We start from the raw sequence: 14,276 nt of genomic DNA, 5'->3' as shown, positions 1-14,276 counted from the left end.
GCAGTTTATGAGTCTGCCATGTTTGTACTTAGTACTTCTTAGACTACTTGCAAACATAATATGAACTACTTTTACTGTGTACTTTTTGAAAAATTTAAGTTTCAAAGTCCCCTCCAGACAACAAGAAGGAGCATTTTCGTCTAACTTTAATGTGGTCTAAAAAACATTTCTTCCATAAATAGTTTATGAAACTGCCATGTTTGTACTTAGTACTTCTTAGACTACTTGCAAACATAATATGAACTACTTTTACTGTGTACCTTTTCAGTAATTTGAGTTTCAAAGTCCTCTCCAGAGAACAAGAATGAGCATTTTGTCAACTTTAATGTGGTCTAAAAAACATTTCTTCCATAAGTAGTTTATGAGTCTGCCATGTTTGTACTTAGTACTTCTTAGACTACTTGCAAAAATAATATGAACTACTTTTACTGTATACTTTTTGAGTAATTTAAGTTTCAAAGTCCCCTCCAGACAACAAGAAGGAGCATTTTCGTCTAACTTTGACGTGGGATAAAAAACATTTCCTCCATAAGTAGTATATGAAACTGCCATGTTTGTACTTAGTACTTCTTAGACTACTTGCAAACATAATATGAACTACTTTTACTGTGTACTTTTTCAGTAATTTGAGTTTAAAAGTCCTCTCCAGAGAACAAGAATGAGCATTTTTGTCAACTTTAATGTGGTCTAAAAAACATTTCTTCCATAAGTAGTTTATGAGTCTGCCATGTTTATACTTAGTACTTATTAGACTACTTGCACAAATACTATGAACTACTTTTACTGTGTACTTTTTGAGTAATTTAAGTTTCAAAGTCCCGTCCAGACAACAAGAAGGAGCATTTTCGTATAAGAACAAGAATGACCACATTAAAGTTGACAAAAATGCTCATTCTTGTTCTCTGGAGAGGACTTTGAAACTCAAATTACTGAAAAAGTACACAGTAAAAGTAGTTCATATTATTTGTGGAAGTAGTCTAAGAAGTATTAAGTACAAAAATGGCAGTTTTATAAACTACTTATGGAGGAAATGTTTTTTATCCGAAGTCAAAGGTAGATGAAAATGCTCCTTCTTGTTGTCTGGAGGGGACTTTGAAACTCAAATTACTTAAAAAGTACACAGTAAAAGTAGTTCATATTATGTTTGCAAGTAGTCTAAGAAGTACTAAGTACAAACATGGCAGTTTCAGAAACTACTTATGGAAGAAATGTTTTTTATCCCACGTCAAAGTTAGACAAAAATGCTACTTCTTGTTGTCTGGAGGGGACTTTGAAACTTAAATTATTCAAAAAGTACACAGTAAAAGTAGTTCATATTATGTTTGCAAGTGGTCTAAGAAGTACTAAGTACAAACATGCCAGACTCATAAACTGCTTATGGAAGAAATGTTTTTTAGACCACATTAAAGTTGACAAAAATGCTCATTCTTGTTCTCTGGAGAGGACTTTGAAACTCAAATTACTGAAAAAGTACACAGTGAAAGTAGTTCATATTATGTTTGCAAGTAGTCTAAGAAGTACTAAGTACATACATGGCAGTTTCATAAACTGCTTATGGAAGGAATGTTTTTTATCCCACGTCAAAGTTAGACAAAAATGCTCCTTCTTGTTCTCTGGAGGGAATTTGTGCAACAAGTTTATGAAGCAATAAGTCCTAAAATTATTCTCTTAAATTACCCTGTTCCTCAATCGCAAATAATAGAAATGAACCACATGCCATCCTTTACTTTGTAATCCAGCTTCCCAGAGTTGTTTTATTGTATTACCGTAAACCTGTAACTAATCGCGCACTCGAAATATAGGGGCGGCTGGTTTGACCACGCAAAAGTGAAAGACGGCTGGCTTGACCGTAGTACATTTTAATATATGTTTGGGGGGAGGGGCATAGTCCACGTCCATGTGCTTGTTACGCGTATGAAACAGGAAACACGTAAATGAACTCAGTCTGTCTAAAGTAGTTAAACCGTCACAATGTGCATTTAAAAAAAGCTAGTTTCACTACATAATTCACTTTTTCTGTTCTCCTGCAGCTCCCGTACCCACACCACAACTCATACACTGATCTACACCATCATAAAACCAACGGCACTTTTAAGAGCCAAACTCAACCTATCTCTCTGTCTATCTACCTACCTTTCTTATAGTTATTGTCTCTATCTTTTTCTATCATTCATTATCTATTTCTTCATCTATCCATCTCAATCTTACAATCTGTCTCTCTATCTCTGTTTGTCTCATACAGTAGCTGTTGCATATCTGTTGTGTCTGTCTGTCTGGCTGGCTGGCTGGCTGGCTGTGTTGCAATGGCAACAAAACACAACCCAGACCCCAATAATCCCACATCCAAAGAAGGGAAACGCATGGCTCTTGAGCTGAAGCATGAACACATGCTAGCTGAAGCTAAGGTTGGTGTTTTAACCAGTGGTCAAGTTGTAAAAAAAAGCCAGGGGGGATGGTAGATCTGCATGCCCCCCCCCGGAGATTAAAAACAAAAACTAACCTGCAATTCAGGGTAGTTGAGTAGACTGGATATATGTTTGGTGCTGACTGCCTTAAGGGCCCTTAATTTGATCTGATGACAGCGCATTTGGTGGGAGACCAACGTTGTACCCTTTTGATTAGTGTTTAAGCACAAAGATAATTATTATATTCTATTACTGTAAAACAACTTGCATGCTATGGATATATTACGTGTCAGATACTCCTGTCATTGATCTTGACCAAGGCACCTCAGAATTAGAGTTGGTCCCATGGCTACCACTGCTCCTACATAGTTAGGGTAAATGCAGAGGACACATTTTCCCACTGGGTGCAAGTGCAACTTCAACTTCAACTTCACAATACCTATAAATCTACTGGGAATTCATCCATTAAATGTTGAAACAAAACCTCACAAAACATTGAACATGAATCCTCTCTAGTCAAGTCCATTTTAATTCAAGTGCAAGAACATGGATTAAACAAATATACTATTTACAAAATCTGAAAATAATACATATAATATGATATACAAATACAAATAAACAGTTTTATTCAATGGCTACCAACCCAATTCTCCCCTATACTGTAGTATCTCATAGGATCTTCCAAAGAGTTTCATAATCATGTTTTTTAATGACAACTTTCCGGACTCTTGCTCTCAGATCATTAGCCAAGCTACGACTTTGAAGCCAAGACTTGACATAAACTTCTGGTTTGAACATTTGTAGTGGAGGGCCAACACACTTGATGAAAAGCAAGGCTGACATACTTTTTACCTCTAGCGTGCTTCTAGTTGTGGTTAAAATGTTCATCTGACTGAACCCACGCTCACACTCAGCTGTGGAGATGACCAGTGTGTTCACTGCTTGAAGGAGGGGTTTTAGCTCTTCTGGTGCTTGTGGTGTCATTTCATCAACAGTTTTGAGTTTCACCATATCAACATATTCCCTCATTCCTCTCTGAATTTGTCTGCCATCATCAAGCTTGAAAAAGTACTAGAGTTCCTGTATTTCCTTTTCGGCATAACGAACACCACACACATCTGGCCAGTTTGATGGCTGCAGCACTTTGACATTGTCAAGAAAGCTCTGGTACTCTTCTTTGCTTCTGTTTTCCAGGCAGTGATCCCATTCTTGTCTCAATTTTAGCAGCCAAAGCATGAAAAAAATTTGGGTGGTTTATTTCTCTGCTGTGTCTTAAATTATTTGTTAGTGGCACCCCTTTGAATAGCTTCAAACCGATTGCAGTCTGAGCCACTTCTGCCGCTGGTCCAGGCTGCTCTGCCATGGACTTCAACACACGGACCTGCCGACTGAGTATTGCTACAGCCTTGGGGAGCGTCATGTTTCTGTCTTGAAGAGAGAGAGAGAATTCAGACAACTCTTCTAAAGCATCATACATGATTCCAAGATTGTGCACAAAGGTGACATTAGAAAGGCGATCTATTAAACCACTGAACATGCATTTCTCTGTTGAACTTCTTTTAGGATCAACTGAGGCATTGGAAAAGTGCTTGTGGATTGCAGGGTACTGCTGCCATACAGCTTTAATGGTCCTGTAACTGGATGCCACCCATCTAGTGCTGAGAATTCTCCCTATGTTCAGACACTGTAAAGCAAGTTCCTCACAACATTCAGTGAGCTCACGGCGGTTTTTGGCCGATGCATGATAGAGACTGTACACTTTGTCAAAGAAAAACTGGAAGTCATTCATCCCTACAGTTTCTTCAACAGCATCTCCAACACTCAGCTCAAGACGGTGGTTCATGCAGTGCCACACCATTACGTTTGGAAACTTTTCTACGATTTTGGTTGCAACACCTGCTTTACTTCCAAGCATTACAGAAGCTCCATCTGATGCAAAGCAAACAAAGCGTTCACTCAGAATAGCTTCAGAGAAGCCATGATGTGACAGATCTTTCATTAGAGCTTGATAGATTTCACCTGCATTGGTAGCAGAAAGCTCAACTAGATCCAAGAAGAATGTTAGGGGCTCTTCACTCATCCCTAAGCTCGCTCTAATATAAATGATCAATACTGATTTTTTACTGTCAGTTGTAGCTTCATCTATCATAACAGAAAGTTTGAAGGACCTTTCCAACTACTCTCTTTCGCATTTCATTTGCTATGTGTTGGCTTATTGTTGCACAGGAATAGTCTGAATGTAAAGTTCTTCCCATGTCTAGTCCATTCAAGACTTGCAGATCAATATCGGATGGTAGATCTGTGAAAGGCCTTCCAGATTTCACAATCTTGTAAACTGTACGAAATACCCTATCAGTAGTTAAGAAGTGATCCCTTTGCATTTCAGAAGTCAATGTTTCCAATGTCTTTTCTTTTGCTTTTTCCATGGTTTTCTCAGCTGCTTGGTGATAGTCTGACATTTTATGCTTGTGTATTTTCTTACGAAGAGACTGCAGCTGTGCTGCTCGGTTTGTACCATAGGCTGTAACCTTAACGTTGGACCACTCCTCAGCAATATGCAACTGGCTGCTCCCACCTGTATTTGGCCCAACCACTTTCATTTTCTGGCAGGTTAGGCAGCCAAGTTTTTTGCTTTGACATATTAGCCATGGATAATACTTTTTTTCTCCCTGAACTTGGTAGATGTCCAGCATTCAGGGATATCTTGCTCATTATCTCCCTGGTTATTTTGGTCAGAATCATCGACACTATCTCGCCCTGCTTCTGCCTCCTCCTCTCTTCTTTTTTCTACCACAAAAACATAAAATCTATGTTAAAACCCCACTTGGTAAGATACATTTCCCCTCTTCGAAAAAGAAAAGTGTCTATTTAGAATTATCAAACCTGTTCCTTCTCCAGCTCTAGGCTCCTCTGCTTCTGCCTCCTCCTCTCTTCTTTTTTCTACCACAAAAACCTAAAATCTATGTTAAAACCCCACTTGGTAAGATACATTTCCCCTCTTCGAAAAAGAAAAGTGTCTATTTAGAATTATCAAACCTGTTCCTTCTGCAGCTCTAGGCTCCTCTGCTTCTGCCTCCTCCTCTCTTCTTTTTTATACCACAAAAACATAAAATCTGTTAAAACCCCCCCTTGGTAGGATTAGCTACATTTCCCCCTCTTCGAAAAAGAAAAGTGTCTATTTAGAAATATCAAACCTGTTCCTTCTCCAGCTCTAGTCTCCTCTGCTCTCCTTCCTGCTTCCTCGCCATGATTATCCTCTATATGAAGAAAACAACGGCATTATGGTTTTGTTAGAATGAGCAGACAGTGAAGTAGGCCTACTGTCAAGTTGTGTTTTTTTTTCATATACAATAAGAGCGATGACATTCAACCACCAGAAGCCACTATCACACGATTCGGAGGCATGCATCACATTTAAAGCTTTTTAAGTAATACATTTTGGTTGCTCACAGTGACTAAAGGTGCAATTTTCACACTTAATTTATATTATATGATCTCACTAAAATGAATGGAAAGCTTATCAAACAAAGTGCTTAAATCACTAGTGGATACATGATCATCGAATTGATACACAAAATCAGCCTAAAGATCCTCCAGGAACCTTAATTCAAATGGGTTCTTTCGGAACCAGTTTTCATACTGAAGAATCCCAAACTTGGACTATCTACCATCCTTAACTGAACTTCACCGGCTGTTTCAGGAACCTTCAACGACACCTGTTCTTCTCTGTGTTCTTCTGCCCCTGTCGTCTCTGCTTGTACACTAGCTTGCTCTGCCTCATCCTAAATTACATTTAACTTTTTTCCCCGACTGAACATCTCTAGGCTAGTTAAGTGTGTTGCTTATGCGGCCGCCTAAGCAGTAAAGAGCTGTGGGAAACCCTGCGAGATATTCCATGTGAAAAAGAAATCAAATCTGACATTAACTTTGTGAATATAAGAAAGGTCTAACCTGACGTTGGTTACTATAGCAGCTAGTACTAGCTGCCTGGCGTTAGGCTAGTTAACAAGAAAAAAAACGTAAGCTCCCAAACTATAACTCTGTTGTTATCGCCTCTGTCCAGAGATTACACATTTGGTGACATATCAAAAGTATTCTTGACTTACCTTCAGTGGTACTTTTTGTCCTCTTAAAGCCGAAGTAGTCCCTCAGGTCAAGCTGTCCTTGTCGCTTACTGGCCATGATGCTTGCACAGGCTGCGCTGCTATCGTTGACGCTGACTGACTTGACATCAATTTCGTGATCGTGATATGTGCACGAGCCCCTCGTCAACAGTATTTTAGCGGCTAAAATAATGTGGACGAGGGGCACGTGACGTGAACATATAAAATGTAGAATGTTGAAAATTAAACATTGGCAATATTTCCACATTAATTGATCAAATAACAGGGGATGGGAAGGGGGACAAGGGGGATGGTTTTGACCATTTTAATACCTAAGGGGGATGCCATCCCCCCCCATCCCCCCTCAACTCGACTACTGGTTTTAACCCATATGACCTCATTCATTTCCCACTTGAATTTGGCACTATCTGTTATCCCAAAAATGCTGAACAGGCCAAGAGTAACTGGATTTTGGATCAATGTATAGGGCCTTTGCAAAACGGTTCATCATTACAACATGGGGGGCAGAGGATTACTAAATAAAGCTTGTTCAACTTGTTTTACTTCATTAGTTGTATATGGTAGGAAAAACTTGAAGCAAAAATGTTCTTCAAGTGAATGAATTTACTTTTATTTGTCCACTGTCATATGGTATCAGTTTATCAGAAACATCAACCTTACATGAGTTTTTACTTGGTCACAGAAAGCAGCTGAGGAGAGGAAACGGGCACGCTCTGTAGGAGACACTTTACAGTCCCCTAAAAGGGGCTGTGTAGTACGTGGCAAGCCAAGAGGGAGGCGTGGAGGGCGACGCCAAGGCTCAGCTACAGGTTGAAATCCCAATTATTTTACATTTTTATGAATTTACTAAGTAAATGGTTGGAAAATCGAATTAAAACACAGTAATTGCTTGTTGAGGGTCTACAATAATTCCAATATATAAACGCATAGTGACACTACAGTTGGAGACATTCCCACTGTGGTGTCATAAGAACTATGCTTTATTTAATTTCACAAGCTTTTAAACAATGGATAGATAATACAAATCATCAGTTATCTGTTGTTAACCCTCTGTGTGATGTTTTACAGTCACATCCCCCCCGACTGAGGGCTTCCAGTCTTCCAGTGTGGAGGTTCTGCGTACTGAACCTTCAGCACAACACGAATTTGGTAAATCACAAAAATGGCTTTAAGTTTAAAACTAAAATCAATTTTTAAATAAATTGTGTTAGTGAGAGAAAATAACCTTATACACAACTGACAGTTCAGGACTCGAACGAGGAATGTAATTCAGTAAAGATATTGGCCAGTTCCTGAGCAAAGAAATGATCCTTGATTTTTAGTGTTCATCTTAAATATAGTCATTTACAGTTAAAGTTTCCCATTCTGTTCACAGAAAAGAATATGGAGAGACTCTCTGACATTCTTTCCTCATGTCCTCCTCCTGAGCCTCAAAAAAGCTCTGCCTCATCCTGGTCTTTTCGGCAGCAGAAAGCCTCAGAGTGCTGGAAAGAAGCGAGACCACACCACCTACAATGCCTTCTAGAAAAAGAGGCTGTTGGTCATCCCCTGTGTGGCCTCTGCCATGAGCCGGCTGTTATTAGGTGAGATAACATTTACCTTTATTTAAATTACTTTACTTAATTGTAATTTTTTAGTATTAATGCTCAGTGCCCTGCTATTTCAGCTAACATGCATGACTTTTGGGATGTTAGAAAACTGGATACCTAGAGAAAACCCACATGAAAATGAAAGTAATTCTAGGATATTAGAATAATTTTGTATTTCCTCCCAAGGTGTAGAGAGTGTCTCCCCGAGGAGTGGTTCTGTGGAGACTGTGATGTACTTCATCACAAGAACCAGCCACTCCACAACAGGGACAGTTTAATGAATGTTTTTTTTAAACCAATTAGTCCAACAACGTGTGTTGTTAGAGTGGAAGGTGGATATGACACCCATGACCAAGGTATGCTCTCTCAAACTTGCATGTTGATGTTCACATGTCTCTTCGGCCAGCATATAATGGTAATTAGTGCTTTTCTTTTTTTTTTGACAGCTTGCATATTGCCAACTGTGCAGGCACCCAACTGCTCCTGTAAAGGCACAAACTTCACTGTGGTACCAGGCTAACGAGTGATTTTAATTACCATCAATGGTAAACAAATATATATATATCTATATATTTGGATTTCTATTGAATTGTTGTTTTATGTTTACTGTTGTGGGCTGAGGCATTGTGCTTCCACTTGGAGTAAAACCTTCATGTAATATCTGCATCTTTGACTATTTGTAGATGGAACTGTTGTCAAATCTGTCTTATGTTTATTTACTTGTTCCAAGGGCGTTATGACTTGCATCTGCCACTATATGTCAAACTTGCCAGCAGCAGTGGACCCCCGACTTGAAAGTCCTCCTTAAGAGTGGATACTGGCCAGCTTCGGTCAGTATTTCCACACTTTACACCTTGGACCTCCTGAGCTCCTTTGAAGAGCTCAAGGTCATCTCTCCGGGATTCTCCAGACAGGCCTTTGCAAAGCTGCTGGAGCATCGCACAAAGTGTGGAGGAAGAGTAAGTGTAAATATTCGTTACCATATTATACATTATAACATTTCCGTAAATAGACAAAATCACAGCAATATATGTAATTATCTTCCAGTCTGGACCTGTCAACGGAGATGCACTGCAGCGCAGCTTTCTGGAGTTCTCCTATGCCTCGTATGAGGAAGACCAGCTCTGCTGTGGTGCTCCTTTCATCTGCCCTGCCTGCACGCCGGAGATGTTGGCTGTTTCTGCCGATGGAAACAGGAAGCTGTATCGCTTTCGGCGATACAAAAATAGCCATGTATATCCGACCCTGACTTTCTTCAAATTCAGCTACTTCTCCTTACCATCTACTCCAAAATCAGATAATTAGAACAAATGGTGTAGATCGTGATTCCATTGCTTTTAACTGATTTGTCATGATGTAATGTGTGTCTTAGACCCAGGGAAGAGGCACATGTGGGGACTCCCAGTGGACAGCAGCGAGGGAGACGTCAAGGAGGGCTTCGAAGCTGGATGAAGAAGGGATGGAGGTGGCTGTATGTCGCAATGGGTTTCTTTTGAAGGCCTTAAATATGTACAGGGGGGAGATATTCGCCTACCCCCTGTATCTTCAAAAGGAACTCATGCCAGCCAAAGCCAAGTTCTTCGCCATGGATGTGGCTTGCAAGTACTGGCCGTACATGGAGAAAGCTGCAAGTGTCCTTCCTGCTCTCCAGGAGCCGACCACCATGAAGCCATTCCTCAGTGTAATGCATGCTCGAGCCCATGCTACCAAATGCGAGGTATGTGAAATATTTTTGTATCATCTACATTTATATTTTTTATATTTATAATACTGAAGTAGTAAATATCTAAGCTATACTGTTTATTATAGTAGTATGTAGCCTCTTTGCACAACAATTCCAGCAACCTTTTACCATCAGATTATATGGAGTGGGAAGAACCAGGAGGGAGCAGGGATGACTGCTGGGGATGATGGGGATTGATAAGATATACTTTATTGATCCCAAGTTGGAAACATTTGCCGTTGTGCCTTGACAACAAAATACATGTCCAAAGCAGGTGAGTGGAAGGTTTTGCCCTATTATTGCATACTTTTTTAGATGACACATCATAACCTCATTATTGCTTTCAAAAGCACGACTGGACATGCTCACAGTGCATGCAATGGGATGGAACAGGAAAAAAGGTGACTCCCTTCATCAGGCACTTTCCACAAGATATGTGAAGGTGAGCCTCCTATTAAAGGTGTTGTTGTATCCTTTGTCATTTGCACATGGCTTGTTGTTAATCATAGCAAGTTTTAACCTTGATAAATGTCCATCGTCTACTGTTTATCAGACTAGTAAGAGGCTCCTGGAAGAGACTGCAAGTCTTGAGGAACTCAAGACGGAGCTACATTGTGTCTCAGATGACATGGTGTCGACGTGGATTTCCGACGTGAAGGAATGGGCATCTGGTAAGCACGACGAGATAACACCAGCTACATATCATTGTCCATGACTGTTTAAATTTACAGATTTGATCCTAAAGAGCAGCCAATTTTAAGGCAATAAGGCTGATTTTTCATGCCACGTAATGGGACCCTCACTGGATTTCAGTAGACAGGGACATAATCTTCAAGCAATAGCAAGCCAACTATGTGTCCATGTTTATCTCTGATATGTTCCAGTTTCCATAGTTGTACCATCAATTTGTGTTAAAAGGTGTTAAATATGTTGCACAACTTTGTTTCTCAAAACCGTTACGTGTTGTGTAACAGTACATTTTACTGCCAATATTATTTCTACATGAACATCAGAAACATCGGGTACTTCTGAAGACATCCTTCAAACAGCACTGCAACAAAGCATTGAGGGGCTTTACCTAAGTGTGAGGCAGCGGAAGCAATCCCTTTACCGACAGAATGGTATAACAATATAATGTTTTAGGTTGCAGATTCAACCTACTGAATTATATATATTTTTTGCACTTGCAAATATAGTTTGTCACATATCCCTATCCCACTACTTCATGTCTTTTTCAGACAGCAGCAAGCTCCGCCATCGACTTCGAAGGAAGCTTGCAGACGACAAAAAGCACCTTAATCAGGAGGTACTGAAGTACAACCAGCTGGTACACGACTCTGCCAGAGGCATAGATGTTGCTGCGGTGGAGAATTCCCTCTCTGGAGGGAGCATCATGTCCGCGCTGTGGCCGTGGGAAGTTCATGGCATGGGTCAGTTTTCAGATACTTCATAATAATTAATTTGAAGTTCTGTTATATGAAGGTACATCTTGCTGAGTTATGCACATATCATGTAGAGTGTTAGAACGTTCATTTAGTTTAAGGGTATATCTTAAGTTTTCTTATTGTGTATACATTTGATTATTTTGAAAGTACATGTTTGGAGTTTTAAACATATTGTTATGCTATAATGAAAATGTGATTCATGTATATACATAACTGTGATTGGATTTTAGCTAACTTTACAGCCAAGAAAAATATACTTGATCAAGTCATGCTTACACGGAGACTGCAAGAGGAGAAAGGCATCCTATTGTGGGAGATGGCACAGCATTGCACATGGTTGCAGAACATGGCAGTTGCTCTAATAAATAAGGTGGCTGAGGAAGGTAATTTGAAAGCAAAACTTAACCTAACTTGTAAAGTATGAGTTTTAAAGGAAAAAAAAGTCAGCCCAAATCATTCTTGGTCACAGAAATTGGATGGAGTATAATGGCCTTTGCCCATTCGACCCGGCCCTTTTACATAATGAAGTCCCTTGACAGTGACAATCATCTTTATATGTACATGGGAGAGAATATACTCCATTGAAGTGCTCTGGCCTCGTGAAGCAATCTTACTTTATAGTATGTCCATATAACAATATTTTCAGATGTAGACAAGGGGAATGGAGGACTTGGGTGCACCCTAAGAAGGAAGCATGCTGAGGCGTTGGAGAGGTTGCAGGTGGTACTGCAGCAGTACAAGACTGCTTTAGATCCTGATGCTTGTTTCCTTCAACATGAAGAGGAAAGTCAAAGTGGCCTAAGCAGTCCAGACACCAGTGAAGATGAAGAAGGAAACATAATTTAGGTAATTTACTTATGAATTAATGTACAGTATCTTTGTTGATTTAGCCTCAACCTAGACATGTTGCTGTTACTTTTGTATTCATTAATGCTAAACATACATTGTATATTCAAAAACCTCAAATTTGGTTTCTGATCTGCCCCTCTTTTTTGTTTGTCTGTATTTCCCCAGATTGCTGCTGCTCTCAAGCACGAATATCCGCCAAGACTTGATGTGCTATCAGAAATGTAAATACATTACTGACTTTATATTTAGAGATTGTATTCATACTCCTCAATGGAAGATCACCCTTGAATACTTTGACCATATTACTTTTCCCTATGCCGCAGCATCAGGCCAAACATTTCACTTGTACACAACTTAAATTGTATTGAAGAAAATGCTCAGCGTCCCTGGAATGCATCCTGAGCAATGAACCATTCACTTTTGATCCTTTTTGAAACACTAGAATGTAAATTCCTAAATCTCCAAGTATATCTTGCTGGTTACCAAACAACTTGGTGAGCACATCATTGTCCAAGAGCAGGAGGTCTTTCCCTTTTTTCCCAGAACGGGATGCCTATGCATTATTATTTTCGATCTCTTATAGGATTTACCTGTCATTAACTTTACATGACTGCACCTGTTACACCGCAGGCCAATAACAGCTTTCCTCTAATTGTTCATTTGTTTCTTTTGCGTTACTTGCTTTAATTGCTTTGTCAGTTATATTTCCTTTTTGGTCTCCAGCTATTAACCTGATTGATTGAAGTACTTCAATCAACATGTACAATGCACAGTCTTTTAGGATCTATAATTAGGGACATTGAGATAAACAACAAATAGTTTATTTGGTGAATCACCTCATTGTTGTTCTCAAAACCAAATAATACATTGTAATAAATTGTTATATTTGATTTACACATAGAATGTACATGTTTAATATACATAGTTAAATCATAACAAAATGGTTGTGTTGTATGATTTCTTAATACTGTATGTTATAACCGTTTGCATAACTTGATTGTATGTTCTGTTGTCCATGCTTTTCATGTTAGACTAACCCCAACGCTCTAGAGTCAAGACATACACCCTTATGGTGGCCTTTTACTTGTATTGTGGTGAAACAGATAAGTAAACCATTGCCAGAGAGGACCATTTTATTGTTTTAAAAACAATGTTATTGATGTGGTTGGTTGATGAATAAATATAAATTAAGCATACGTCTGTGGTACTTTTTGTTGTTTACATCACACTGCATTATAATGCGTTTGGAAATAAATTCATTTAGAAGTAACAATATGGGTTAGCACTTGAATATTTTTGTAAAGAGATGATCCTCATCCGGAACACTGGTTGTTGGTTTAAGATAAGATAGAACTTTATTGATCCCAATTTGGGAAATCTTTGCGTTGCAGCAGCATTAAAACACATGGCATTATACAATACAAATAAAAAGACAAGAAATAAAGAAGAAAATATACATGTTGAATTTACAAATGAGCAATAACAAGATATGCAAGGTATTATATTTACATAACTATGTGACAGATGGAATATTAAATATTACACTGAATATGTCAAATGTACAGTGAAGAGAGAAACTATGGAGCAGAGAGTTCTCTTCCAGCCAGAGGTGATTTGTTGTACAGCAACAAGTTCTCACTCCCAACCCGTCACATGTTGACGGACGGTCAGGGCCCCTCCGCGTCACCGACTTGCATAGAGCTCCCTAAACGTTGGTAATAGACACGTTGGGATCGCGGCGAAATGCTCTCCGCAGATCCATTCTCACAGCGTTTATCAACCTTTTTTTCTTACTCAATATCAAGCCACACTTATTGTTTTTACTTCTTTATTTTAATTGAATAACGTAGGACTTTTGTTGCCGTCAGTTATGGGGAGAGTAGGGGCTCAGAATACTGAAATCTGTATTGTTTCATCGTTTTTTCCTTCTAATTTTGTATTATTTTCGAAACCACACACTGTTATTTACTCAACAATAACACATAAGTATCCTTGTGTGTATTTATTTGTTTGATTAATAAACACAAGTTGGAGTCCGTCAGGACCTGGTCAGGACCGAGGGTCGGAGCAGCTCATTTGCCTAGAGAATTTTACACCCGGAAGTAAGTATTCTCTCCGCTTCGCTTGACAAAGGTTATCGC

General features: G+C 39.2%; 2 protein-coding genes and 1 long non-coding RNA gene across 5 annotated transcripts; 2 read left to right on the top strand and 1 right to left on the bottom strand.

Moving 5' to 3' along the window:
• Positions 1-2,033: 2,033 nt before the first annotated feature.
• LOC307018877 (uncharacterized protein) lies at positions 2,034-13,726 on the top strand. Of its 3 annotated transcripts, none has more exons than XM_079649364.1 (11): positions 8,883-9,077; positions 9,166-9,351; positions 9,491-9,835; positions 9,977-10,115; positions 10,192-10,283; positions 10,395-10,512; positions 10,855-10,962; positions 11,080-11,271; positions 11,933-12,132; positions 12,301-12,356; positions 13,527-13,726. In XM_079649364.1, the coding sequence occupies exons 4-9, from the start codon at positions 10,103-10,105 to the stop codon at positions 12,130-12,132; spliced, it is 723 nt and encodes a 240-aa protein (XP_079505490.1). In that variant the 5' UTR covers positions 8,883-9,077; positions 9,166-9,351; positions 9,491-9,835; positions 9,977-10,102; the 3' UTR covers positions 12,301-12,356; positions 13,527-13,726. The 3 variants fall into 3 exon arrangements, with proteins under 3 accessions (XP_079505491.1, XP_079505490.1, XP_079505489.1); XM_079649363.1 differs by lacking the exon at positions 13,527-13,726 and adding an exon at positions 12,459-12,957; XM_079649365.1 differs by lacking the exons at positions 8,883-9,077; positions 9,166-9,351; positions 13,527-13,726 and adding exons at positions 2,034-2,405; positions 12,459-12,957.
• On the bottom strand, positions 4,074-6,716 carry LOC307018879. The gene is made up of 3 exons (XR_013802519.1): positions 6,512-6,716; positions 5,600-5,662; positions 4,074-5,345 (listed from the first exon to the last, which is right to left on the bottom strand). It is a non-coding gene; the product is annotated as an uncharacterized lncRNA (long non-coding RNA).
• LOC307018878 (uncharacterized protein) lies at positions 7,292-8,634 on the top strand. Its single transcript, XM_079649366.1, has 5 exons — positions 7,292-7,338; positions 7,598-7,678; positions 7,905-8,112; positions 8,305-8,474; positions 8,588-8,634. Exons 3-5 carry the CDS (start codon positions 7,913-7,915, stop codon positions 8,605-8,607), a joined length of 390 nt encoding a protein of 129 aa, XP_079505492.1. The 5' UTR covers positions 7,292-7,338; positions 7,598-7,678; positions 7,905-7,912; the 3' UTR covers positions 8,608-8,634.
• Positions 13,727-14,276: the final 550 nt, after the last annotated feature.

Source organism: Notothenia rossii (genome assembly GCF_949606895.1).
Source record: "Notothenia rossii genome assembly, chromosome: 9".
Taxonomy (NCBI): Eukaryota; Metazoa; Chordata; class Actinopteri; order Perciformes; family Nototheniidae; genus Notothenia; species Notothenia rossii.
This window is presented reverse-complemented; position numbering and strand designations above follow the sequence as displayed.